Genomic DNA, 27839 nt, shown 5'->3' on the forward strand with positions numbered 1-27839 from the left:
GACACCGTTCATATTGGATTAGGACCCAATAGGACCCTATTAATGGCCCACCTTAATGACCTCATTTTAATCTGATTACCTCTGTAAAGAAGCTATTTCCAAATTCGACCACATTCTCAGGTACTGAGGGTTAGGGCTTGATTTCAGCATTTGAATTTGGGGAGGGGGAAGACCCAGTTCAACCCATAACAGTTAGCACAGGCTGCCTAGCCTGGCTCAAGGCCCCCAGGTAAACAAAGACACTCTACTCAAGCAGGACACTTCAAGGGCTTAGAGGGCACCGCCCAGGAGCCAAGGCAAAGGCCAGACTCTCCTTGGACCAGGTTAATGGCCTTACTACACAGGTGGGCACACTGAGAAGCCCATTTTACAGATGAATAAACCGAAGTTCATACAGTCCGCGTCCCAATACAGTCTAGCTGGAGGTGGCGCCTCTTCGGCGGGGGTTTTCCCTCCCTTCCTGGGCCCTGGTGTGACTCCCTCCCCCTCCTCCCTGCAGGCCTGAGCCGGGCCGGGCTTCCGTTTGGGCTGATGCGCCGTGAGCTGGCATGTGAAGGCTACCCCATCGAGCTGCGGTGCCCGGGCAGCGACGTCATCATGGTGGAGAACGCCAACTATGGGCGCACAGATGACAAGATTTGCGACGCTGACCCTTTCCAGATGGAGAATGTGCAGTGCTATCTGCCAGACGCCTTCAAGATCATGTCCCAGAGGTGAGGGGCCCCACCCTGCGGGGCTCCTGGGAGATGGGGCGGCAGCAGTCCCGGGGGTCAGTAAGGTGCCTGTCCTCCGTGCGCCCCCTGGCCAGCACATGCCGTTCACCTTTAGTCTTCCTTTTATGCATTCGACCCCTGTTTCCTGAGCAATTACTAGGGGCCGGGTCCCATGCAAACAGCAAATAAGACCCAGCCCATGCCCTGCCAGCCTGTCACCTCCCCAACCTGTACCCTCTGCCACAAGCCCGTTGCCTCCAGAGGCTCATCCCAAGATTAGTGGGGGCTTGGAGGGTAAAAGCCATGGCAGGACAGAGTGAGATGTCATGGGAACTGACAGACAGCCCAGAGGTCTGGTCAGGCTTCCCTGAGGAGGTGAGAGTTGAACACAGATGGCAGAAATGTACGTGCTTGTGAGTGTCTGAGAGAACGTGTGTGAGTGAGGGAGTGTGTAGACTGTTTACGTCTGTAAGTGTGTGAGTGTGGGGTGCATGTGTGCAAAGCTGCAGAAGCCTCTTTCACACTCACACCCGCACCACCTAGAGCTGGTCAGCTCTTCCTTCAAATTATACCCTGGGGCTTCCCTGGTGGCGCGGTGGTTGAGAGTCCGCCTGCCGATGCAGGAGACACGGGTTCGTGCCCCGGTCCGGGAAGATCCCACATGCCACGGAGCAGCTGGGCCCGTGAGCCATGGCCGCTGGGCCTGCGTGTCCAGAGCCTGTGCTCCGCAATGGGAGAGGCCACAGCAGTGAGAGGCCTGCGTACAGCAAATAAATAAATAAATAAATAAAATAAAAATTATACCCTGATGTGACCGCCACTTCCACCACCAAGCCCCCCAGGACTACTACAGTATCTTCTGCCCCCCTCTCCTTGCCTGCTATAGTCTGTTCCCCCCCCATAGCAGCCAGAGGGTGCTTGTGAGCATCTGAGTCAGGTCCTGCCCCTCCTCAGATCACAGCTCTCCTTGGCTCCAACCTCACTCAGAGCAAAAGCCTAAGTCCTCCCCTGAGGCCCCCAAAGCCCTGCACGTTCTGCCCTGTCCTCTCCCGGCCCTCACCTCCTCCACACTCCTCCTCACTTGCTGGGCTTCAGTTACCTGGCCCACTCCTTACACCCATCAGGCATCTTCCACTAAGGGCTCCCTCAGGGCCTTTGCACTGGCTGTTCCCCCTGCCTGGAATGCTGTTCCCCAACACCCGCATGGCCCCTCCCTCTCCTTGCTCAGGGATTTTTTTTTTTTTTTTTTTTTACCTAACTAACCTCTCAGCGAGGCCTGCCTGACCACCCTCTAAAATCACAGCAACCCGGCCCCCACCCCTGCCACTTCCCAGCCCCTTCCCTGTGTTCTCTCTCTCCTAGTCCTGACTTCCATCCACAGTCCCACTGGCTATTTTGCCTCTTTATCGTGTCTTTTTTATGTCTTCCCTCACTAGGCCGTCAGCCCCACAGGGAAAGGGAGTTTTGTCTGTCACCACTGTGTCCACAGCCAGATACACCACAGGCGCTCACTGAATTTTTGCCAAATGCCTGAGAGAATGCAGGGTTCACTCCAGGATCCTGAGCATAAAACTGGAAAAGGGAAGGAGGCCTGGGGCCAGCTCTACAGCTCCTTGGGGATTCTAGAGTATGTCACTGGGTGGGGTCACTGAAAGCCTCCCTAGAGTTTTGGGCAGGGGACAGGCGTGATCAGGTGGGTGGGCCAGGCCAGAACCCCTTCATCCCCTCCCTCCCACTGTTTCTCTCTCAAACATCCATTCCGGGAATTCTCTGGCGGTCGAGTGGTTAGGACTCTGTTCTCTCACTGCTGAGGGTCTGGGTTCAATCCCTGGTCGGGAAACGAAGATCCCACAAGCTGCACAGAGCGGCAAAAGAAAAAAAAAAAAAGGAAAAAATCAAACATCCATTCCCCTCCAGCAATCTTGTCCCTCTTCCCCGCTTCCCGTCTCCCGACACCCCTGCATGGACAGTCCCAGTCCAGCCTCTCTTTCCTCCTACCTCCTGCCTCCAAATTCTCCCTGCCCACTTCACTCAGCACCGGCCTCAGGGTCCGTGATGTTCTCTGCCATGTGCCCAAGTACCTAGCACAGCGACTGACCCAGTTCTGACGCTCGTGGGGTCTCAGTCCTAGAGGGGGGACACTGAGCAGGGTGGTCACTGGGGCTGAGGGATTGTGATGAGGCCACTGCTCCACTGTCTTCACACCTGGAGGCTCTTTATATTAGTTAGGGTCCAGCTCCACTACTCTGACGGAGACACCCCAGAATAAATATAGTGACCTGAACAAGATCAGAATTGGAAAGGCCCTCAGCACCCGCTTCTCTCTGTCTCAGCACTGCAACCCACCCCACCCCCCCAGTCCTCCCCTCACCCCCACTCCCACCTCCTGGGCCAGAACTCAGTCACGGGCACTTCCAGCTGCACGGGAGGCTGGGACATGCGGTCTCCAGCTGGAAGGCCAGCGTTTTTGTGTTTTTCTTTTTGTTTTCATCCTTAATGGAGGTGAAATCCACATAAGATAAAATTCCCATTTTAAAGTGAACAATTCAGTGGCATTAATTACATTCACAATATTGTGCAACCTCTGCCCCTGTCTAGTTCCAGAACATTTTCATCACCTCAAAAGGAAACTCTGTCGCCCTTAGCAGTCACTCCCCATTCCCTGCCCTCCCCCGAGTTCCTGGCAACCACTAATCTACTTTCTGTCTCTGAATTTGCCTGTTTTGGACATTTCATATAAATAGAACTGTGAAACACGTGGCTTCTGTGGCTGGCTTCTTTCACTGAACGTGATGTTTTCAAGGCTCGTCCACATTGTAGTGTGTATTAGAGCTTCCTTCCTTTTTATGGCTGAATAATATTCTACTGTATGGATGTACCATGTTTTGTTTATCCACTCATTTGTCGGTGGGTTGTCTCCACCTTTTGGTGATTGTGTAAATGATGCTGCTATGAACATTCGTATACAAGAATTTGTACAGGAATACACCTGCAGTGTTACAGCAAATGAAAGCACTTTGGGGAATATAACTAGTTCTTTGGGTCATAGGTAACTAAGTCTCTGTTTGACCTTATGAGGTCAGTGTTATATTTTTAAAGAAGGGGGTTGAGGTGGGTGGGTATAAGCAGATCCTCATTAGTTAAGCACTCATTGGTTAAGGGCAGGATTGAAGGGAAGACACAGGAGCCCCCTCTGCCCTGTCAGGAAGCACCCCCCCAAACCACTTTAACACACCCACAGTCAAGTCACTGTCCTGCCCAGCCAAGACTTGGCCTGCTCCAGGAAAACGGAGACCTTGACTGTGGGAACAGACAGCAAGAAACATCTTTTGTTGTCATTAAGTAGCCCTCCTGTTACATGGTAGCCAGCCTCCCGAGAAGTTGACAGGGACTCAGGGGTGTTCCCCATGGGGAACCAAGGATGGCTTCAGCGTGAGGTGAAGACTCCGCCCCTGTCCTGACTGCAGAGCCTCACAGCAGCACTGTCCAAAGGGTAGGACATGTCAAGAATGGTCTGAGGTGGACACAGGCAAACACTGTGAGCATTTCATTAATAGCGTCTTTGCAAAGACACCACCTTGTGTGTATGGCTTCACATCTTACTCTTCTGTGAACAAAGGAGGGGCTTTATGGTCAATATAGGAAAAAAAAAACCAACAAGGACATAATGGCACTGGTGACACTCAGGATGAAAGTGATGAAGCGTGGCTGGGGAAGCAGTTTATGGGGCCACCCCTCTGGCCCAGCCCTGAGCTTCATGCCGTGCCAGGGCTTAAAAATAGAAGAATCCTATCTGGTAGGAGAGAGCAGGCAGGAAACAGAAAACAATGCCCACACAAGGTCCCTGGCGTGGTCTCCACAATTCCTTCCCAATTTGGGGGTGTCCATTCCTCTCCTGATCCTGCCCCCCCCAGCAGTTCCAGGCCTGTCTTTTGCCAGCTCCCTGTCTCTCCTCTACAGGTGTAACAACCGCACCCAGTGCGTGGTGGTCGCTGGCTCCGACGCCTTTCCCGACCCCTGTCCCGGGACCTACAAGTACCTGGAGGTGCAGTACGACTGTGTCCCCTACAGTGAGTCATCTTGTTCCTCATGCGGACACGGGCCCTTCCCCCTTCCAGAAGCGAGTGAGGAGGAGACACCTTGAGCGCGCGCGCGCACACACACACACACACACACACGCACACACACACACACACACACACGGCCAAGTCGGGGCCAGGCACACGGGGGACAGCTAGGCCTGCTCCCTCCCTCACACATTCTCTTCACCCAGACACCCTTGTCCACGCTGGTGCCTGCCCCATCCACACCCCCACGCTCACAGACTGTCCCCATCCACTGGGCACCTTCTCCAACTCTTGTTACCCTGGCCTGCTCACCCTGCTTCTTCGCATGCCCTTGGCTTATTTATACACTCCAAGGCCACACCCACGTACTCCACTTGGCACACTTATATTCTCCTCTCCTCTCCCTGGACCTTGACCTTGCTGCCCTCTAATTCCTCTGCCTCCCTCCTCTTCTCTCACCCCTTCCCTTTGTGACCCCCTCTTACATACCTGCTCTTCCCTCTCACTCACCCCCCTTTCTCTGAGTTCCCTTTCCTTTCTTTTGTCCCCCTCACCCCTCACGTGCCCCCAGTCCTGCCCCTTCCCAGTCCTGGAAGCTGGACTCTGTACTCATACAGAGGCAGGCCACCCTCTGAGGCCTGGTGGCAGATCAGGGGTGAAGGGCTAGGGGCATCTTCACAGATTCCTAACTCTTGGTCTGTTTGCCCGTTACCACAGTAGTACTTCCTGTCTGCAAAGGAAGTGCCACCATGTTGGACTGAGGGTGGCACCAGGAAGCCTGATCTGGGGAGCCAGGGGCCTGCCATTCTTGCACCTGGCCAAGGGGAGCAAACAACGACAGGGTCTCTCCTCCTCAGCACCCCACCCTTAACGTGGCCCTTCTTTCCAGCCCTTACTCTTCCCTCCCTTTCCCCCATCGTCCATCCCCTCCCCTCCACCCCCAGCTTCATGTAGGCAACCTGGAGGTAGGGCCTCCGGGCAGAGGGGGGAGGAGGCAGGGCCACCAGGGTGTGTGAGGGGGGGGGTAGGGGCGGGGGAGCAGGAGGCCCTGTGACTCTCCCTCCTCTCCCCTCCCACCCCAGCCTTCCCCTCCTCCCCCCAACCTTTGATTTCTCCTCGCAGGTGACTGCAGACGTGCTGGGGGAGACGGGACAGCTTATGTGCTTCCATAACCTTCTTCTTTTACTCCTCACCCTTTCCTTTCAGCGACCAAGGCCTCCAGCCACTGCCTGAGAGGGATGCCCATCTGATCCTTGAAGCTTCCCCACAGCACTGGGGACACTGCCCACCGCCATGGCTGGGGCAGCAGGGAAAGGGGTCAGGAGCTGGGGAGCGTAGCACAGTGGGGAAATCAGGCTGGGTTCGAGGCTCGGCCCCGGCCCTTGGGTTTTCCGGCTCTGAAACTTGAGCAAATGACTTAATTTCTTTGGGCCTCTGCAGAAGGAGGCGAAAGTCCAGGAGATCATGTGTGCAAAGCGCCTAAGCCAGGGCTGGCCACAGAGGCTGCTCCTGGTGACAGAGTGCTGGATGTAAACTCCTCCAGGGTAGAGGCCTCATCTTCACCCCCCAGCGCCCAGGCCCAAGCCTGGTTCAGGATGTGCTCAGTAATGGTTTGGGTGCCCTTTCGATCCAACTGAACCTATACCTTCCTCTTTAATGGTGGGAGGGGAATCAAACACCTTCCCTGAGGTGTTGCCTGGAGTACAGAGAACGTGGGTAAAAGCTCCTTGTGCACCCTCAGCCATAGGTGTGAAGGAAACGGTGCCTGCTTTTTTTTTTTTTTTTTTTTTTTGCTGTACGTGGGCCTCTCACTGTTGTGGCCTCTCCCATTGCAGAGCACAGGCTCCGGATGCATAGGCTCAGCGGCCATGGCTCACGGGCCCAGCCGCTCCACGGCATGTGGGATCTTCCCAAACCGGGGCACGAACCCGTGTCCCCTGCATCGGTAGGCAGACTCTCAACCACTGTGCCACCAGGGAAGCCCCCCCGGTGCCTGCTTTTGATAGCCATGTGGCCTCAGCCGTGTTGCTTCACTTCACTGATCCTCTCTCCCCCTTTATAGACAGGGTTCTCGAAAGGCTGCCCGAGAGGTGCTTAGTACGGTTCCTGGCACATAGTAAGCGCTGGGCACGTGGTAGTTGTTGCTTTTCTTGTGACTCCTCATCATGATTTTTACCAATTATTATAATTGCTATTGGTAATCAAAAATAAAACTAACAACAGATGAGAAACCCAGTTTCTCCTGAGGCAGGTAAGATAAAGGGCAGGAAAAAAAAAAGAAAAAATCCCCTGATCCAAGTGGCATCCAAAGCAAGTGGATACCATGCAGGTAAAGGAGCAGGAAAAAAGTTAGAGGGTGTGGGGAGGGGAGGGGCTTAGAGACCTCCTGGAGCCAAACCTCCAAGTGTGGGTGGGAGGGCATGACCCTCAGAGATCAGGAGGGCTCAGGGGATGGGCAGCCCCCAGTCTGATGGGAGAGAGCTAGCCTGAGCCCTGGGAGAGGCAGGGGCACACACACATACACGCACTCGTAGTCACAGACATGAAGGATGTGTCTTGGGGGGCGGAGCTAACTCCCAGTCCCAGAAGAAGAGGGCTGGTGTTACAAGGGTGATGGAAGCCACGCCGCAGAACAGGGAAGCCGGGCACTCACTTATCCCCCAAGGTTTCTCTGAGCACCTCCTGCGTATCAGGCCCTGGATGAGGCGCTGGGAAGGGAGCCAAACGCTACTCCTCCAGAGAGGTGGCAGGAGAGCGAGGCCCTGGTCAGAGGTTCCTAAGGGGTCAGGGACACAGAGCCTGGAGGGGGAGCGGCCTGGGCAGCCATCTTGCCCTGGGCTTCAGAGGCTGGGGTGACCCCAGTGCTGGTCAGGGGTGGGTGCAGGGGCTACCGTGGGAAGGGAGCAGTGGGTGTGCGGGGCTCCCTGCCACACACACATACCGGACAGGCCCGACTAACACTGGATTTGCCTTGCAGCTGAGCACAGTCTAACCATGCCCCCTTCCTCCCCCAGGTGCCGCCCGCCCATCCCAACAGCGGGCTGGGGAGCTCCCGGCTCCTGGGCCCCCAGGGGGGAGCTGGGCAGAGAAACTGAGCCTCGGGCTTGCCCCGGGGGAGTGTGGGAGCGTGTCTGTGCCCCACCTGCTGTGCTGCCCCATCTGTGATGTCCCCCCACCCCAGCCTCTTCCCTCTCTGCCTCTGTCTCCCCCACCGGGCTCTTTGAGGCCCAGGGGGCTCTGCCTGTCTGCCTCTCCGTCATTCTGTGTCTCATGCTGCCACCCTCTCTCTGTGTTGGCTTGTTTGGGGTTCTGAGGATTTGGGGAAACTCAGCTGGACTCTTGCAAGGCCAGCACAGAAGGGGAAGGAGTCCAGTGTGTTCTCTCTCGTGGGGCTACCAGGCCCCAGGAGGCACTGAACCCCCTCCCCTGGGCCCCTGGTTCTAGCAGGAGGGCAACAGGCCGGGCTGAAGGGGATCTAAGTGGTTCCTTCACCACCCCCCACCATCCCTGCCTGGTGCCCCCCTAAGCGGAGCCGCCTCCCAGCTGGGGCTCCCCTCCCCAGTCCCCACTGCACTGAGGGTGCCCCTTCCCATCTGAGGGCTCTGTCCCCCTGCCTGCCTGTGCACCCCCCTTCCCCCCCCACCCCTCGTCTCTCTTGGTCTCTGTCCTCTCATGTGTCTCCCCTCCCTGTGACTGTCTCCCTGACACCCTCCCTGAAGGAAAGGACTTGGGGGCGGGGGCTGATGCTACCTTCGGGGTTGGGGAACCAGGAGTGAGGAAAGAAAGGAAAAGGGGGCGTGTTGCCAGAAAAGAAACGAAAGCAATTTAATCTTTTTTTTTTCTCTTTTTTTCTTGCACATTTTTTTTTTCAATTTGTTTTCTCTCTCTCTTCCGATGCTTAAAGTAGAAGTGGAGCAGAAAGGTAAACGCACTGTTACCAATGCTAACCCCTAACTCAGACTTTGTTTTACCTGTACCATACTTATGTGACCCACCCTCCCCTCCGGCCCCTTCTTCTCCCCCCACCCCAAACTTGGTCCAGTTGCTATTCCCCACCCCGGTGTCCCCCTGGTGGGGCAAGCCCTGGTGCAGCCGGGTGACTCCACCCTCCAGACACCTGAGGAAGCTCCTCTCTGAGCCCGGGCAGGATCTTCCGTCTCTCTCTCTGCCTCTTTCTCTCTCTCTCTCTCTCTCTCTCTCTCTCTCTCTCTCTCTCTCTCTCTCTCTCTCTCTCTCTCTCCCCCCAAGCCTCCCCCACCCCCGGCCCACCTTCCTAGTCCCTGGCCCTTGCGGGGCCGGGGGGGACCTGGCCTTCTCTCATACTTCTTTTGCCTCCTTCAGGAGAAGTGTGTAAGCATCCAGGGCGGGTGGGGAGGGAGGGACCCCCTTCCCTGGCTCCCGACCAGGGGTGGAGGGCACCGGGTGAGCCGTCTCTCTCCTCTCTTCCTCCTGCCCCCGCTTTTGTAACATGTGTCGGGGTTCAGGGGAGGCAGGGTGGAGGGGACACCTTTGTTTTCCTTTTGGGGAGCAGATTTCTCCTCTTTCTCTCTCTCTCTCTCTCTGGCTCCTGGCGGCTTAAGTTCCTTCTGGTTTGGCGTTTCCAAGGCCCAGAGCTGTTTTGGAGCATGGAGTACCAGTTTCCCCCAGTCCCAGCCCCTGTCCTCCACCAGCGGGGGGCCCAGCCCTGGGGAGGGGTATAAGCTGTCCCCAGCCCGGGGAGGGCAGCCTGCCAAATCGGGAGGAGGGGGTGGGGGCGGGCCTCAAGGTTGGGGGAGTGAGGGGCGGGGGAGCATTTTATCTGGTTCTGAAATACTTGCGAAGCTGCAGTCAGGGTTTCTTCTGGGCTGTTGTGGTTAGAGGACCAGGGAGAGGGGGGCAGGGGAGGTACAGGCTGGGTCTGGGGACTTCCACGAGCACCATAATTTCTTGCGGGTGAAACCTTCAGCGGGGGGTGGGCAGAGCTCCATGGTGGGCAGAGCTGTCCGTTAGTGGAGTCTGGCAGGGCTGCCGCTGCAGGCCTGGGCTCTGGGGGATGGTCACTTCCTCCCCTGAAAGTTTTGGGAAATTTGAAGTTCTGAGGCAGGCAGCAGGGGGCACGGATGGAAGGCATGACCTTTCAGGATCACTTTTGCCTTGAAATTACGGTGGTCGGTGGAGCATCCCCTTTGAGGGCGGTGGGGTGGGGTCCCTCCGAGCTGCTCCCCTCCCCCTTGTCCCTTCCCCCATCTCACAGAGGCCTGGGCAACTAGCCCACCGCCCTGCCCCTCACTGCACCCCTCCACTCTCTCCCTCTCTTTCTCCTGGAGTCTCTCTCTCCCACCCAGCACCAGACACTCTTCTTGCAGGCCCAGTGGTGGTTTGGATACGGCAGCCTGGGATCTGTTCTCTTCAAAGGGCGGGTGGGAGGAGGCTGGAGGGCAGAGGAGGTACTGGGAGCTTGGTGCTGGGGAGGGGTCCTTGCTGGCAAAGGCCCCAGGCAGACCCTTCCTCATCTTCTCCCCCTTCCCCAGGGTAACCTCTAACCACGTTTTCCTCCGCCCTGCCCTGCCAGCCAGGCCAGGCTCTGAGACCTCCCACTGCCCCCCCCCCAACACACACACACAAACACACATCCGCTCAGTCGTCACAAAGCTGGCAGGGGACCTAGCTTGGGGAGAGGGGAGACCCAGGCACAGGGGAAAAGGGCAGAGGCCAGTGTACTGGACAGAAGATGCAGGCCAACCCCTCAGGGCATTGGGGACAGGGAGATGGTGGAGCCCCAAGCTCCCCTCCCCCTCCTAAAACAGGGCATGCTCCTGGCTGCTTTGTGCCTGGAGACCCTTGGGTCAAAATGTCACCCTGCTGCTGTGAAGGGAGGGCTGGATATCCGCACCCACCCATCTGAGCCTCCTGAAGAATGAGGCTGGAAGTGGGGGAATGAGAAGCGTCCAAGCCCCTCTAACCACTGGGGCCAAGCCCCCACCCCCCAAGCCGGCACCAAGTCCCAGCCCTCCCTGTCCCCTCGGGGCCAGCTGCTTTGGTGACAGACCAAGCAGGAGCAGAGAATTCACTACAAACTCTCACCCTGGCCTGTCCGTGGGTTCTGCTAGCAGGGAGGTGGGAGGGAGGCCCCCAGCCATTCTGGATGGAGGGACATCACCTCTATAGGAGGAGGAGGGGAGCCTGGCCACACTGTGAAAGTCCAGACGCCCCACCGGGTCAGTAAGGGGAGGCTAGGAGTAGGCGGCGCTGGGATGTGACTGGGCAAGGGTGGGCAGGCTATTGGTGGCCAACGAGATGCAGTTGAGGTTTTCCTCCTTTTCAGGGAATGGGGGGGTGGGGCGGGGCCCCCCACCTTTCTGACATCAGCGCTGCCTTGGTCCCTCCTCCCGAGCCGGGGATGGTTGCAGGTAAATCGGGGTCAGGGCAGGGGAGGTGGGGGGGCCTGCTGGGGGCGGGCTGGGTCTTTATCCTAGCACCTGGTTCCCTCCCTTGCCCCTTCTGAGCTGGACCTGGGACTGCCCCCCCAAGGGACCCTCAGTCGGGCCTGGGCCTTGGAGTGAATTCTCTGCTCACCCCCCTCTCTCCTCGCCAGCACTAACCCTTTCTTCCCAGGTGCTCTCCAGTGTGCCTCCCTTGGAGCCAGGACCTCGCCGAGCCCCACCACCACCACCATGTCTCTCTTCCCTCCACACAGCTCTCCTCCCCCCCACCCAACTCTCCCGGGAGTCCTCTCCCTCCCCAAGTTCTCCCCCTCACCCCTGTGCACCAGTGTCAGTGTCTGCTGCTGAATAAACCCCATGAGAGACCCTGCCGGCTGGGGGCAGGGCTGGGCACCCTCAGGAGGGGCTGGACTTTTCCGAATACCCTTCCTCAGCTACTGATTTCATGGGTACTGGGGGTGGGGGCTGCCACAGGCTGCATCAGGAACCTCGGGTGCCTCTCCCACCCTGGAATAGAAGTGCGCTCCTGACACCCACCCACAGTGGGTACGGAAACATCACTCTACCTTGCAGTTTTTGCAGGAGGAAGAAAATGGAGTTTAAAAAAAAAAATCTGTGTCCTGGTGTGGTTGGTGAAGGATGGGACCCTTGACCCTAGCTCTTCCATAGGGGGCGCAGATGATGGCGAAGGGGCAGGGCCCTGAGTCCCTGGAACCTCAAAGCCACCAGTGGCTGCAGTGAGGAAATCTTTCCACTCCTGCTTAAGACACACGAGATCTTCTCTGGGATGCCTCTTGCCAAACCCCTTATCCCCAGCCTGTGGGGTCTCTAGCAGCCAGGGAAGGAAAGAGGGGCACTACCTCCCACCACTAACCCTGCTCTTAATGGCCTCCAGGGTTGACATCTCCAGGGAGAGGGGCAGCTGGGCGGGGCAGGGGTCCCAGCCCGGAAACCCCCTTCCCATCACCAGCCCTACCAAGCAACCGTGACTGCAGCAGCAGGAGGGGACAGCCTGGCATCCCCCTGGCCGCGTGACCAACTTGCCTCTCTCTCTCCCCCTCCCTTGCCCCTGCTCCTCTCCCCATGTCCTCCCCGCCCACCCACCTGGCCCAGTCTTCGTGTGCCCAGGGACTCTGCAGAAGGTGCTGGACCCCACCTCGACACACGAATCGGAGCACCAGTCTGGCGCATGGTGCAAGGACCCACTGCAGGCAGGTGACCGCATCTACGTCATGCCTTGGATCCCCTACCGCACCGACACGCTGACCGAGTACGCCTCATGGGAGGACTACGTGGCGGCGCGCCACACCACCACCTACCGCCTGCCCAACCGTGTGGATGGCACGGGCTTCGTGGTCTACGATGGCGCCGTCTTCTACAACAAGGAGCGCACGCGCAACATCGTCAAGTACGACCTGCGCACGCGCATCAAGAGCGGGGAGACGGTCATCAACACAGCCAATTACCACGATACCTCACCCTACCGCTGGGGGGGCAAGACCGACATCGACCTGGCCGTGGACGAGAATGGGCTGTGGGTCATCTACGCCACCGAGGGCAACAACGGGCGGCTGGTGGTGAGCCAGCTCAACCCCTACACGCTGCGCTTCGAGGGCACGTGGGAGACCGGCTACGACAAGCGCTCAGCGTCCAACGCCTTCATGGTGTGCGGCGTCCTCTACGTGCTGCGTTCCGTGTACGTGGATGACGACAGCGAGGCGGCCGGCAACCGCGTGGACTACGCCTTCAACACCAACGCCAACCGCGAGGAACCCGTCAGCCTGGCCTTCCCCAACCCCTACCAGTTCGTCTCTTCCGTTGACTATAACCCTCGTGACAACCAGCTGTATGTCTGGAACAACTATTTCGTGGTGCGCTATAGCCTGGAGTTCGGGCCACCCGACCCCAGTGCTGGTGAGGACAGCTCAAGTTCGCTCCCAAACGCCCCCTAGGTCCCAGGGTCGGGGGAGGGGGTGCACTCTGTGACATCTTAGGGGACCTGGAGGTGGGTTCGGGGGAGCCCTGGAGGCAATGGCAGTGTGACATGGCAATGTGACAGAGGCTGTTCTAAGCACCCAATTAACTCCTCTGATCCTCGCAGCCTAGGAGACAGGGCGTATTATTGCCCCGTTTTACAGATGAGGAAACCCAAGCACTGAGTGAGTATGGGATTAGCTTGCTCATTTGAGGATGTGGACCAAGGACTCTGGGCTCTTAACCAAGCTGCACTATGTCTCCTAGAGGCCTGTGCATTTTGAGCCCTGGAATCCCTTCAGCCAAAATCTTGGGTGGAAGCCCAGTATCAGTAAAACAGCAAAGCTGAGCTGCTGATGTTGGCCAGGATTGGGGGCCCCTCCAGTCTCATTCTGCCCCCTCAGCTGCCCTAAACCAGCTCTGAGCAGCTCCACAGCTCCAGGGAGTCCCATCTAATCCAAAAGGAGGAGCTGAGGCCCCCAGAGGGAAGGGACGTGGCCAGGTCAGAGAGACCAGAGTAAGAGTAGAATGAGGATGGGAGGTGGCTGTGTACAGCAGCCGCCAGACACCTCCTTCCTGGCCCGTCTTCTGTGGTTGCTGTCTCAGACTTCAAAGTACAAATGAGCGAATTTTTGCCACCTTCCAGTGCTTCAGGTGGTCCCAGGGGTACGAGGGACCTCTGTGGGCAGACGGGCCAGGGGAGCTCTCCCAGACCTAGTGGGGACCAGGATATCTTTCAGTAGGCCTGAAGCAGGGGGGTAACCCCGTCTCATATCCCCTCTCCCTTCCAGGCCCAGCCACTTCGCCACCCCTCAGCACGACCACCACAGCCCGGCCCACACCCCTGACCAGCACAGCCTCGCCTGCGGCCACCACCCCACTCCGCCGGGCGCCCCTCACCACGCACCCCGTGGGTGCCATCAACCAGCTGGGACCTGACCTACCTCCAGCCACTGCCCCCGCCCCCAGCACCCGGCGGCCCCCCGCCCCCAATCTGCACGTGTCCCCGGAACTCTTCTGTGAACCTCGAGAGGTGCGGCGGGTCCAGTGGCCGGCCACCCAGCAGGGCATGCTGGTGGAGAGGCCCTGCCCCAAGGGGACTCGAGGTGAGTGCAGAGCCAAGGTTACCTCCACTGCAGCTGGCTTGGGGAATGGCCACTGCTGGGTCTGGCCAGGGAAGGGACAGGGGACGTGCCCCTAACTCAGCTCAGCATAGATGCACTTACCTGTCCATCTCCCCTGGCAGAGTGTGGGTTTCATGCAGGGGTCACGCCTGATGTCTGCAGCTGTGTCCCCAGAGCCCAGCAGAGCTCCCAGGACACAGCAGCAGCTCAGTTAGTGCCCCACGCCTCGTCCCCCATCCCCTCCTGCAATACTAAGCACCCGCCACGTGCAAAGCGCTGGGTGGACCCTGCAGGGAGCCCACGGGAGGTAACTTGAGTCCTGGCTTCAGACTGAAATGGAACAGGCCTGGGAGCAGCTGGTGACAGGACACAGCAGCTGAAGTGCCAGAGAGGGTGGGGCTGGACCGCATGCTTTAGGGATCCCAAGGGGAGGGTCAGAAGAGGCTTCGTGTGTGTGGGGGGCGCTACCAAGGCGAGCTTTGCTAGAAGGTTCCAACTGTGGTACCCAAAGACGGAAGAGGAGCCAAGAGGGAGGGTTTAGGGGAAGAAGGAGTGGCTTATGTCACCTCAGAGTGACACCTCTCTTAACTGTCCGGCCTGCTTCATGTCTGGTCTTCCATGTTCCCCTCACCTCTCTCCTCACCCACTCGTCCCCCTCTCTCTGTCATCTCCTTTCTCCCTGCTTTGGCCCATCCTTCTCTCCTTCCCTGTGGCTCCCTTCTCTGTTCCTGTGTGTCTGTCCCTACAGGAATTGCCTCCTTCCAGTGTCTACCAGCCCTGGGGCTCTGGAACCCCCGGGGCCCTGACCTCAGCAACTGCACCTCCCCCTGGGTCAACCAGGTGGCCCAGAAGGTACCAGCAGAAGCTGCCCCTCCCAGTCAGGCGCACGTGCTCACACAGCAGGCCCTGGGTGCCCGGGCACAGGGCACAGTGGGGGCAATGGAACAACTGGGGAGACAAGCAGGGGTCCACTCCCTGGCCTGCAGAGGGAGCAGAGATAGATGGGGAGGGAGAAGGCAGACAGGGAGAAGGGGCAGCAGAGAGAGGGATGAGAGGGGCTGAGCAGGCTGGGCGCGTGAAGAGGGAAGCCAAACGGTCCCTGACAGAGCCGGGGCATCCCACTCCCGCCTCACACAGATCAAGAGCGGGGAGAACGCAGCCAACATTGCCAGCGAGCTGGCCCGCCACACCCGGGGCTCCATCTATGCGGGTGATGTGTCCTCCTCTGTGAAGCTGATGGAGCAACTGCTGGACATCCTGGATGCCCAGCTGCAGGCCCTGCGGCCCATCGAGCGCGAGTCAGCTGGCAAGAACTACAACAAGGTAGGGCCTGGCGGCAGGGCCAGCAGGGCAGGGGGCACTGCCCTGGGAACTTAGGAGATAGCCAGCCTGTTACCGTGGAGCTGGGCTGCCACCCACGGTGACGAGAGAAGAAGGACAGACCCCAGGTCTACTGGGGCTCCCTCCTGAACTGCCCTGGACGGTCCTGGGGGTGTGGGCTCCCTTAGGAATGGCTCTTGCTCATGGCCTAGCCCCAGGTCAGTGGCAGAGGCAGAGGAGCAAGCTCCCTGGGGCCCAGACGTGAGTGTCGGGGTTAGAGGAGTGGGGCTGGGAGACCAGCCCTGAGAGCACCTCCATCTCTTTCCCCAGATGCACAAGCGAGAGAGAACCTGTAAGGACTACATCAAGGTGAGGCTCAAGGGCTCCTGCTGGCCGAGGGGGTGGGGCAGCCCTTGTCGCTCCTGGGGCTGGGAGTTACAGAGCAGAGGGCGCAGAGCCCAGCCCGGGGAACTGGAGGATGTGGGGGATCACGGAGCTGCCCCCGCCCCGCTGCAGGCCGTGGTGGAGACGGTGGACAACCTGCTGCGGCCAGAGGCTCTTGAGTCCTGGAAGGACATGAATGCCACCGAGCAGGTGCACACGGCCACCATGCTCCTGGACGTCCTAGAGGAGGGCGCCTTCCTGCTGGCCGACAATGTCAGGGAGCCTGCCCGCTTCCTGGCCGCCAAGCCGAATGTGGGTGAGTGCTACAATCGTGCTAGGGCAAGTCCGGGTGCAAATCTTGAACAGTGGGGCCCACTCGGCCTGGAGACCATGGGGGATACCCTGGCCCTCGACCTTGGACCTCTTGCCACAGCCCAGGCCTCTGGACTGTGGACAGACCCCCAACCTTGTGTGCCCTGCCGTCCCCTGTCCCCACAGTCCTCGAGGTCACAGTCCTGAACACAGAGGGTCAAGTGCAAGAGCTGGTGTTCCCCCAGGAGTACCCGAGCGAGAACTCGATCCAGCTGTCCGCCAACACCATCAAGCAGAACAGCCGCAACGGTCAGTGTCCGAGCCCCGTGCTGGCACCTCTGCTTCTCTCGTGGAGGACGGCAGTGCTTAGCTTTTATCGGATTGAAGAATCTGAAAGGAGGTTGGGACCCATGGCAACACACAGAGATGCCCTTCATTCAAGCTAGTGTTAACATTTCAGGGATTCATGGAGACCCCCCTGCCTCAAAGCCCCACAGAACCAAGAACACTTTGCGGTTTGTAGGGCTCGCTCCTGTGCAATAGCAGTTCATCCTCATAGTTCAGGGAGGATTGTGCCATTTGAGATTAAGGTCCAGAGAGGTTAGGGATTTGCTCAAGGTTACACAGTAAGTGAGAGGTGGGCCAGGGACCCAGCCTGTGTATCCTGGCCCACTGCCCTGCCGTTGGAAACTGCCTATAACTGAGCAGTGGTCCCATAGAAGGGCTCCCAGAGCCCCACTTGCCTGGGCTGCAGCCTGCCTGGCTTCAGAGGTCTTGGCGGCCAGCGTGGTGGAGCTGCCCACCAGCCAGGGGCTGACAACACGCCCTGCTGCGCCTGTTCTCCCCAGGAGTGGTCAAAGTTGTCTTCATCCTCTACAACAACCTGGGCCTCTTCCTGTCCACCGAGAATGCCACGGTGAAGCTGGCAGGAGACGCGGGCGCGGGGGGCCTGGGGGGCGCCTCCCTGGTGGTGAACTCCCAGGTCATCGCAGCGTCCATCAACAAGGAGTCCAGCCGAGTTTTCCTCATGGACCCTGTCATCTTCACTGTGGCCCACCTGGAGGTGAGCCGAGGTGCCCCCTCCCTCCGTGAGGGTCCCAGCATCCCCCATGGTCCCTGGCTGTGTATCCCCCCCTACTGTGTGTTCACCCACCCCAAGAGCAAGTTACAACCCCTCCCTGGGGCACCAGCCCCCACCTCAGCAGCTTGGGCCATTTTGTCCCCAGAGTTCTCAGACTGTCACCTGGAGCCCAAAGCCCCAGGCACTTGTCTCCCGCTGTCGCTATCCCCATGGCTGGGTGTGCGGGCTGGAGTGGGACTCCCCAGATCTGACCCCGCGGTCACCACCACACAACAGGCCAAGAACCACTTCAACGCTAACTGCTCCTTCTGGAACTACTCGGAGCGATCCATGCTGGGCTACTGGTCAACCCAGGGCTGCCGCCTGGTGGAGTCCAACAAGACCCACACCACGTGTGCCTGCAGCCACCTCACCAACTTTGCCGTGCTCATGGCTCACCGCGAGATCGTAAGCTGGCCAGCGCTCCGCTCCTCCGGGCGGGCCCACCTTCTGGCCCGGCTTTGCATGGCATCATAGAAAGTGCTGCATGGGCGGTGCCGGGGAAGGCCAGCTTCGTGGGCATGGGGGGCCTGAGTCTTGCCCGGGGCACGAGGCCACACGTCTGGTTCTCTCTGGTCACGGTCCCACCTTCTCCCAAGGCACTCTGGAGAAGCACGTTGGTGTCACCTTTGTCATCTCTCCACGAGCCTTCCAGAGCATGAGGAAGTGAGCGTGCCGCCTGCAGAGGGGTGGGCGCCGGCAAGTTGGCCAGGGGGGCAGGAGGCCGGGTGGGCTGCACCAGTGGTGCTCATGGCCCACGGCCTTGCCCGTAGCTGCGGCCTTGCCCGTAGCTGCGGCCTTGCCCGTAGCTGGCACCCAAGCTGAGCCCTGGCCACGTGCGAGACCAGAGGCGCTAAGTACACCCCCTGCTCCCTCCCCCAGTACCAGGGCCGCATCAACGAGCTACTGCTGTCAGTCATCACCTGGGTGGGCATCGTCATCTCCCTGGTCTGCCTGGCAATCTGTATCTCCACTTTCTGCTTCCTACGGGGACTGCAGACTGACCGAAACACCATCCACAAGAACCTGTGCATCAACCTCTTCCTGGCCGAGCTGCTCTTCCTGGTTGGGATAGACAAGACTCAATATGAGGTGAGCAGGACTCCAAGGCAGGAGAGGATGGGGGGAGAGACGACACCGGCCGGCTGGGGCAGCCCCTCACCTCTGGTGTTCCCCACTCTCTAGATTGCCTGCCCCATCTTCGCTGGCTTGCTGCACTACTTCTTCCTGGCTGCCTTCTCCTGGCTGTGCCTGGAGGGCGTGCACCTCTATCTGCTGCTGGTGGAGGTGTTCGAGAGCGAGTACTCCCGCACCAAATACTACTACCTGGGCGGGTACTGCTTCCCAGCGCTGGTGGTGGGCATCGCAGCCGCCATCGACTACCGCAGCTACGGCACCGAGAAGGCGTGAGTGCCCCCTTTCACCCCCCGAGTCTCTCCTCCTTGCTGGCTCCCTGCTCTGCAGCATCCCTTGGGCCAGGACCCTCAGGGCACTGGCCTCCCTTCTGAGCCCCGAGGCCGCAGCCAGCAGAGTCCCTGGGCTCCTGGAGTCAGAGGGAGGGAAGAGCCCGCCCCCGTCACCTCTCAATACCCCGGCCCTGCTTCCTTCACAGCTGCTGGCTCCGAGTGGACAATTATTTCATTTGGAGCTTCATTGGGCCCGTCTCCTTTGTTATCGTGGTAAGTTGGAAGGCAGCACCCCCAGTACTGAGTCTCTGTCCTTCATCCAGCCTAGCTCTGACCCCAAGGCCCCCATTCTCCCCAGGCCCTTGAAAAGCATCAGAACTGAGCAGCCAACTAAGAAAATGAGAGCAGAGTGGGCCTGTAGAGCTCCAGCACTGAGGTCCATCCTTCCAGGAGCTGTGATTTGAGCCCCTGCTCTGTGTCAGGCTGTGGGCCCTGCCCCCCGACCCCGGGAGCCACATTAACAGTTACACCACTAGGCAGGCACCTGGGGGCAGGTGCACCAGCAGAGGGGACCCTGAAGAAGGGGGTTCGTGGCTGAGACTTGGCCGGGAGCTGACGCTAGGAGGCAGAGGGACCCTGGCCCAGCCCCGCCCCTTGTCCCGCCCCCAGGTGAACCTGGTGTTCCTCATGGTGACTCTACACAAGATGATCCGGAGCTCGTCCGTGCTCAAGCCCGACTCCAGTCGCCTCGACAACATTAAGTGAGCACCCCCTCGCCCCACCCATGCCCTGGGACTTTCCAGGCCTCTCCCAGCATTTCCTAAAAGGTGGTGTTCTCACCTCTGGTGTCACATACTGTGATTTTAAGGACAAAGATGGTGTTTTACTGTGTTCGTTATGTATCTATTTAACGAGTATTAGAAAACATGGTATTAGCACATCCAGCTGTGGTTTTAGGCACATAATTGTTAAGGGTGAGACTGAGTTCAAAAAGTGAGTGCAGGGCTTCCCTGGTGGCGCAGTGGTTGGGAGTCCACCTGCCGGTGCAGGGGACACGGGTTCGTGCCCCGGTCCGGGGGGATCCCGCGTGCCGCGGAGCGGCTGGGCCCGAGAGCCGTGGCCGCTGGGCCTGCGCGTCTGGAGCCTGTGCTCCGCGGCGGGAGGGGCCGCGGCGGTGGGAGGCCCGCGTACCGCAAAAAAAAAAAAAAAAAAAAAGTGAGTGCAGGGAATTCCCTGGCGGTCCAGTGGTTAGGACTCCGCACTTTCACTGCCAAGGGCACAGGTTCAGTTCCTGGTCAGGGAACTAAAGATCCCACCAGCCATGCGACTCGGCAAAAAAAAAAAAAGAGTCCATTTCAAGGCAACTTAAAGACAGATAGGCAGCAAAAGATAGTTTAAAGGTCCGGAAATGTGGCCAAAAGGATGAAGGAGGCAGGAGAATGACTGGCCATTCACAGAACCCTGACCCCTGACCTTTGCCTGCCCCTCAGGCTCAGCTTGGGTGAAAGTGTCACTGGGCAGGCCTGCTCATCCCAGGGCAGTGTCCAGGCCCGCTCAAAGAGGGACACGCAGCAGGGCTCTGGGGGAGGCATCTCTGCTGGCGGGGACTTTGATGTCCCTGTTCCCTCTCCACCTCTCCCCAGATCCTGGGCCCTGGGGGCCATTGCGCTGCTCTTCCTGCTGGGCCTCACCTGGGCTTTCGGCCTCCTCTTCATCAATAAGGAGTCGGTGGTCATGGCCTATCTCTTTACCACCTTCAACGCCTTCCAGGGGGTCTTCATCTTCGTCTTTCACTGCGCCTTACAGAAGAAGGTGAGGTCCAGGGAAGGGACCAGGTGCCTGCCTTCTGTAGTGGGAGGGACCTGTGTCTGCCTGGAGGGAAGCACAGGCTCACAGGGAGGATTTAGGCAGGGGTGAAGAGGGTTCTGGAAAAGAGAAAGATACAGAGGCCTAGAGGAACAAGAAAGCGAGGCAGATTTGGGGAGTTGGGAGGGCACAGGGCAGGGACATGGTGGATGGACCCTCCCCAGGGTGTAGGGCACAAGTCAAGCATGTGGAGGGAGATGACTCTGGCTGCCACCCAGACAGAACATTTCCGACTTTAATAGTCGTGGGATAAACTCTGAATTTTGTGGTGATAGGAAGTTTATTTTTAAAATAAAGTGTGTTCAAGTCTGAATCTTAAAAAAAAATTAATTAAGGAGATAACAGAAGCAGAAGAATGTGGAGAAGGGTGTATGGGCAGTAGACTCAAGACTAAAGCCAGGGAAACTGAGCCAAGGCGTTTGTAGATTCATCCTGAAGGCAGTGGGGAGACCCGGTCAGACTGTTGTTGGTCTTAGGGGACAGTGAGGTGGGTAAGGCTAAGGAGGGGATGAAGGAGGCAGTGATCACAAGTCCTGGATGCAAGGTTGACTGTTCTGCTCAAAACTGTCCCATGGTCCTCATCGGACACACAGTGACATCCATAGAGGCCCCCAGGCCCATACGGTCCAACCTGGGCTTCCCCTTCTCTTCCCTTCCCTCCAGCCATGTTCTGTCTTCTGCTCCCTCAGACACCTAGACATGGACCCTCCCCAGGGCCTGTCCCCTGCCCCTCCCCAGATATCCACAGGGCCCACTGCCTTATTTCTTTTAGGTCTTTGCCGAAATGTCTCCTTAGTGAGGCCTCCCCTGATCTTTTTGGAATCGTGCCCCCAACCCCCACCGACAGCACTGCCTGACTCCCGGCCATAGTTCTCGGCAGCACCTCACACCATCAGACGCCCTACATACCGTACTGATGTTTCACCCGTGTTCAATCTCTGTCTGCTAGAAAATACCAGCTCTGAGAAGTAGGGCCTTGGGTCTGATTTGTGTCTGTCCTCGGGGCCTAAACCATGCCTGGCGTATAGAGGATGCTCATTAAAGATCTGCTGAGTGAATGAACGGATGAGAAATTATTGGTGGAGGTGGAGAAAGGAGGATGGGCCTGAGTGAGAAGAGAGCCCTCTTGGCTGGCTGTTGGGACACAGGAGACAGTGGGGCTTCTGATGCCCACCAGGAGCTTGGTCGCTGGACCCCCAAGGCGGGGGCACCTACTGCCTGTCCTCCTCACCCCACCAGGTGCATAAGGAGTATAGCAAGTGCCTGCGTCACTCCTACTGCTGCATTCGCTCCCCACCCGGGGGCGCTCACGGCTCACTCAAGACCTCAGCTATGCGGAGCAACACCCGCTACTACACGGGGACCCAGGTATCCGGGCCGGGGGCTGGGGCGCCAGGCAGGGCTCCCTGGGGCTGAGTGTTGGAACCGAGAGCCCAAGAGGCAGGGCAGTCTTCTGCCCAGGTCCCTGGTAGTGCTCATCAGGCAAGTGGTCTCAGAAAGATCGTGGAGGGTGGGCGGCCCAAGGGCCCCCTCACGTCTGAGCTGTGTCCCCAGAGCCGAATCCGGAGGATGTGGAACGACACCGTGAGGAAACAGACGGAATCCTCTTTCATGGCGGGCGACATCAACAGCACACCCACCCTGAACCGAGGTGAGACTGGATCCCTCACCCCCAGCTTCAGTCCCTCAAGGTTCCCGAGCCCGGGTCTCCTGGCCGCCTTGTGACCTCTGACCTCCTGGGCAGGTACCATGGGGAACCATCTGCTGACCAACCCTGTGCTGCAGCCCCGTGGGGGCACCAGCCCCTACAACACTCTCATCGCCGAGTCGGTGGGCTTCAATCCTTCCTCACCCGCCGTCTTCAACTCCCCAGGTGAGAGCACTCTGGTGCCAGGAGAGGGTGACAGCCCAGGTCAGGTGGCATCCTTGTGCCTCCTGAACTGGAGCTGAGACTTGGCATCCTGAGCCCGCTCTCTCCTTCTCTCTTTTCCCTCCTGGCCGGCGTCTGCAGGGAGCTACCGGGAACCCAGTAAGTGTGACTGTTTCCTGGTAACATTTCCAAGGCCGGGAGGGGAACGTGACAGTGGCCTCCTCAAATGGCCTAACTTAGAGAGAACTCGAGTGCCCCCCCGCCCCCCCCCCCGACACACACAGTCTCTGGCTTGGCAGCTGGCTGGAGGGTGTTGCGTTAGGTGGGGAATGAAAGTGATGGGGAGGTCAGAGCGTTGGAAAGGGACCTGGTCGCCCAGATCTCATACTGCTGAGACTCTAAGCCCCCAGCTGGGAGGGGACCCTGAGGGAACTGGTCCCCGACACGTACCTCCACTAGTCTTCTGCTGAGCTGGTGTCCTCACTGCCAGTGAGGAAGAGAGGGAATGCAAGACCCCTGTCCCCAGGGGCAGGGGTGAACCCAGGGAAAGCCAGGTGAAAGCAGGCACCCCCCTCCACATGGCCTGCGCCCCTCTCACTGCCCGGCTCTCCTTCTGAGCAGCTCCCTTCTGCCTGCAGAGCATCCCTTGGGAGGCCGAGAAGCCTGCGGCATGGACACGCTGCCCCTCAACGGCAACTTCAACAACAGTTACTCCTTGCGAAGTGGGGATTTCCCTCCAGGGGATGGGGCCCCTGAGCCACCTCGAGGCCGGAACCTGGCCGACGCTGCTGCCTTCGAGAAGATGATCATCTCAGAGCTGGTGCACAACAACCTTCGGGGTGGTGGCAGCGGAGCCAGGGGCCCTCCACCGCCTGAGCCCCCCGTACCGCCAGTGCCAGGGGGCAGTGGCGAGGAAGAGGCAGGGGGGCCCGGGGGTGCTGACCGGGCAGAGATCGAACTTCTCTACAAGGCCCTGGAGGAGCCACTGCTGCTGCCCCGGGCCCAGTCGGTGCTGTACCAGAGCGATCTGGACGAGTCGGAGAGCTGCACAGCGGAGGATGGGGCCACCAGCCGGCCCCTCTCCTCCCCTCCGGGCCGGGACTCCCTCTACGCCAGCGGGGCCAACCTGCGGGACTCGCCCTCCTACCCGGACAGCAGCCCCGAGGGGCCCAGTGAGGCTCTGCCCCCACCCCCACCTGCACCCCCTGGCCCCCCCGAAATCTACTACACCTCGCGCCCGCCGGCCCTGGTGGCCCGGAACCCCCTGCAGGGCTACTACCAGGTGCGGCGGCCCAGCCATGAGGGCTATCTGGCGGCCCCAGGCCTCGAGGGGCCAGGGCCCGATGGGGATGGGCAGATGCAACTGGTTACCAGTCTCTGAGGGACCTCACGGACCAGGGGCTGGTGTCCCAGGCCGGGGACTGAACCCTGGGTAGGGCTCTGGTGGGAGAGGGAGGCTGATGGAGACTGGCTGTTGGGCCACTCTCTCCATGTGCCCCTTGGCCATGGGCCCTCCAGGCCCCTCGGGGGCTCTGCTCTGGGGGCCCAAGGTACAGGGTTCACAGACAGGGTTTCCTACCAGCCGTGTGCACCAGCTCAATTTGGGGCAAGTGCAGTGAGGAACCAGGAGGTCCCCAGGGGAGTGAGGAAGGAGAAATTGGAAGGGTGCAGCCCACTCTTGACTTCCCCCTCCCACCCCCTACTCGTCCTACTCCCTGAAGGGAAGTGAGGGCTCTGGCTTCCCTGGGTCAAAGGCCCTGCTGGATGGAACCCATCAGCTGCTCCTCTCTCTGCAGCCAGAGTGCTGCCAGCTGCACCGGGATGGAGCAGTGGGGACAGGACAGATGGACAGGTTCCTCTGCACTACAGTTCCCTGCTCCACAGAGACTGGGGCCTCTGGCCGGGGAGAAAGCCCCGGGGCAAGAGGAATGGGCGGTTGTGGCTGGTGGTTTAAAGGTGGAACTTTCTCCGAAGCTCCTTCTCTCTGCTCTTCGTCCCAGCCTTCCCAGCAAGCCTGCCCCCTCAGCCCTCCTTGAGTGCACCCAATGACCCCCTCCCTTGGGGCGACTCCTGATGAAGCACAACTCCCTGCAGGGCCCCCAGCCCACAGGGGTGGCCATATTTGAGCAGTTCCCAGTCCTGTGGGCTTGGCTATCTGGGGAGCAGATTTTGGGTCTGGATCTCCCTGGGGAGTGGGTCCTGGGCTTGGATCTTTCCCTAGGGGGCCCTCTTACCCCTTCCCTCTCTCCTCTTCCTCCGTCCCCATTGCTGTAAATATTTCAATGAAATGGAAAAGGAAAAAAAAAAAAAAAAAAAAAGACAAAAAAAGAAAAAATCTCATCACTTGAAGCCACCAGGAGCCTGTGGCCCGGCCAGCCCGGGATTTCTCCGGGGCAGAGCCGCGCCGCCGGGCCCTGGCAGCCAGGACTTCTCTGTGTACGTGTGCATCCCCAGCCGGGTGGGCGGGCCGCCAGAGCAGCTTTTTACAATCCAGAGACAGAAAACAAAATCTAGAAGCAACATCGAAACAAAGAACCCGTTTCCTTTCCGGCACCCGGCACCTGTTTCTGTTGCCTCCTTCCCTGATCCGCCTCTCCCTGGCATCAGTCAGCCCTCCTGGGGCGTGTACCTCACTGCCTGCCCCAGGACTTGGGGCCTGTCTCCCCGTCCCCTCCCCACTGGCCCAGGGGAGGCACCCTCACACCCAAAGATGCTTTTGCCAAGGTGGCTGCACTGTCCCTTGGAGTTCCTGCTTCTTGTACATTGCTTCTGGGACTCGGCCTGGGAGGAAGGGGCTGATTTCCCGCCTAGAGAGGTTGAGAGGGGAAGGAAAATGAGGGCAGCAGGGTTTGACAGATGACTGAGGAGGGAGGGCTGGAGGCGGTGAGGCGGTTCTTCACGAGGTGGGGAGGCCAGAGGTGAGAGATTGCCTTCCCTACCCAACACACCCCCGCAGGGGAGGCAAAGCCAGGTACCAGGGTCTGGCTGGGGTCAGGACACCCATGTTCAGAGGGCTCAACCCCAAACCTGCAGATGCTGGAAGCTCCAGGCTTGGGATGTCTCCTGAGTACCTCTCCTGGTCCCCTCTCCAGTCTGTCACCCTGTCCTTCCCAGCAACACTCCCCCCCCAACTCTTTGGGGGTAGCATAGTCCCACTGCCATACTAGCCCAGCCCTGTCATTTGCCATTTCCCCAGGGGTGGCCCTCCACCTCTGCTCTGACCCCTCATCTCTTTTGTCCCTCCCTCTTTTCTCACAAGTGCCATGAGTTTTCAAACATGTTCGGGTCTCAGCCTGCTGCTGCCATGAACTTTGGGTTAAGGGGGAGGAACTCCAGGGAGGAACTGGGGGAAAGGGACAGATAGGTGGCTGGAGGGACCCTTTTTGCTGCTAGAAAGCCCCTCCCTTCTCCTGAGGAGCTAGGGCTGGCTTGTCCCCATCAGTTAGGGGAGAAGGGGACAGACCCAAAGATGGTGGTTTGTCCCACGTGGGGGGACAGGTGTGGGGAGAAAGTAAAGGTGGGTTCCATCTGTTTTCTGGTAGGGAGTTTTAACCCGTTTCACCAGACCATGGGTGAGTCTGGACGGGCAGGTGAAGTAAGGATAGGAACGGTCTTGCACGGATGGCTCTGTGAGGAGGGCAGGAGACAGCTCCGTGGCTTTCCTTGGCTTCGCTAGGCCAGGAACTCCTCTTTGGGGAGGGGTGGCTAGAGACCTGTGAAGAGATGGTGGGAGACAAGGGTAGATGGAAGAGTGGGCCCGGCCCAGGCATCAGCCCAGCTAGTCAGAGAATGCCTCTGACCAGCAAAGAGGTCTGGAAGAGAGGGTGGGGTGGGGGAGTTCCCAGGGGGACTGGGGGGCAAGCAAGGAGTCCTGCGTCCTCTCCCCTGCCCAGTCCTCCTTTTGTCTCTCCAGACTCCGACAGTCAAGGGGAGAGAGAGGGTATAGCGGGTCCCTTGGTTCCCATTCCAGCCAAAATCACCAAGGTGGATTCCCAGGCCTCAGAGTTGTGTGGCAGGGCCCCCTGGTAGGGCTGGAAACCACTGCAGTCCAGCACAAAGCTACCCCGAGAGCCCAGGTGTCCCCCCACCCCAACCAGACCTGGTGCCTTGATGCCCCCACCCCAGCTGGGACGGTACAAAGAAGGAAGGGTCTTGGTTTCCTCTCCTACTCCCTTTCTTGGGCTCCTGAATTCATTTGCTTTCAAATCTTGTTATTTTTCTCTGGGTTTGGTGGGGGTTTTTTGGCTTTGGTTTTGGTTTTCCTTGCCTTTTTCTCTGTGTCTCCACCTCTTTCCCTGTGTCTTTCTCACTGTCTCTGTGTTCCCCTTCTCTTACCCTCAATTTCTCTCTGTCCATTTGGGCCTCCTCCCTCTCCTCCCATGCCCCCAGTCCCTCCTTGGTCTCCTTTTCGATACGCCAAACCAATTTTGGGTCGAGTGCATTTAACGAGAAAACAAAAGGCTCATAACAAGAACGTTTCAGAAAAAAAAAGTTTAAAAAATTGTTGAGTCAAAAAAAAATCAAACAATAAAGAAATTAAGATTTCTTGGAATGACAAGAGTGGCGTGACTCATTTGCGGGGGGAGGCAAGAAACAGGTGAGTGGATCTGCACGGAGCATCCCCGTGAGGCTGTGACCGAGTGAGGAACCTGCACTGCCGCATTTAGAACGCACAGCAGAGGACTGGTGAGTCACAGAATCATTAATGTTTATAGAACTTGGTAGGTTCAAGGGCCTGCTAGGCAACGCAGGTGCAGTTTCTCTCTGAATCCTCATAAATGCTCTAGGCGGAGGTTATTCGAGCTCCATTTTACAGATGGGGAAACTGAGGCTTATAGCACCTGGATGCACATCCAAGTCTCTGTGAGCCAGGCCACTGTGCCATGTTGCGCCTCAAGCCCTTCTCAGCCTGGACTTCCGTCCACAGGCTATGTTAGAGCATAGCACAGGAACTGTATGCTGTGCCTGTCTGATTCCAGCTGCTATTTCTAAACTCCCACACGTTACTGGAATGGTGCATCTTTTATCATGACAGCACAGTGGAATCACATCATGTGTATTTCACATTCTCACAGTGCTCAGAGAGAGAGGAATGACCAAGCAGTGCAAGCACCCCTCTCCATGCCCCTCTGCCCTCAACACTGGCGTCCAGGATGCCACACTCAGCCATTCCTCCTCCTCACTCCCCAGCTACTCCTTCCCAGTCTCCACACTGGTTCCTTCTCATCTCCTGACCTCTTAATGTTGGCGAGCCCAAGGGC

At 58.8% G+C, this 27839-nt stretch overlaps 1 protein-coding gene across 3 annotated transcripts in view; it reads left to right on the plus strand.

Annotated features, from left to right (window-relative positions):
• Positions 1-27130, plus strand: part of ADGRL1 (adhesion G protein-coupled receptor L1) — a 47692-nt gene extending 20562 nt beyond the window's left edge. The window contains exons 3-23 of one of the 3 annotated variants that reach the window (XM_082621828.1): positions 500-713; positions 4674-4783; positions 12316-13116; positions 13968-14282; positions 15049-15152; positions 15438-15623; positions 15951-15989; positions 16137-16320; positions 16503-16625; positions 17165-17379; positions 17674-17844; positions 18319-18528; positions 18622-18842; positions 19049-19115; positions 19512-19603; positions 20486-20654; positions 21948-22076; positions 22263-22359; positions 22453-22581; positions 22720-22737; positions 23217-27130. In XM_082621828.1, coding sequence (XP_082477954.1) covers positions 500-713; positions 4674-4783; positions 12316-13116; positions 13968-14282; positions 15049-15152; positions 15438-15623; positions 15951-15989; positions 16137-16320; positions 16503-16625; positions 17165-17379; positions 17674-17844; positions 18319-18528; positions 18622-18842; positions 19049-19115; positions 19512-19603; positions 20486-20654; positions 21948-22076; positions 22263-22359; positions 22453-22581; positions 22720-22737; positions 23217-23959 — 4337 coding nt within the window. In that variant the 3' untranslated portion in view covers positions 23960-27130. Of the gene's footprint in view, positions 1-499; positions 714-4673; positions 4784-11295; positions 11749-12315; positions 13117-13967; positions 14283-15048; positions 15153-15437; positions 15624-15950; positions 15990-16136; positions 16321-16502; positions 16626-17164; positions 17380-17673; positions 17845-18318; positions 18529-18621; positions 18843-19048; positions 19116-19511; positions 19604-20485; positions 20655-21947; positions 22077-22262; positions 22360-22452; positions 22582-22719; positions 22738-23216 lie in introns of those variants that run through there. The other 2 variants (XM_082621829.1, XM_082621830.1) reach the window with 2 other exon arrangements.
• The last annotated feature ends 709 nt before the right edge of the window (positions 27131-27839 follow it).

This window comes from Mesoplodon mirus (genome assembly GCF_964341445.2).
Source record: "Mesoplodon mirus genome assembly, chromosome: 5".
In the NCBI taxonomy this organism is placed as follows: Eukaryota; Metazoa; Chordata; class Mammalia; order Artiodactyla; family Ziphiidae; genus Mesoplodon; species Mesoplodon mirus.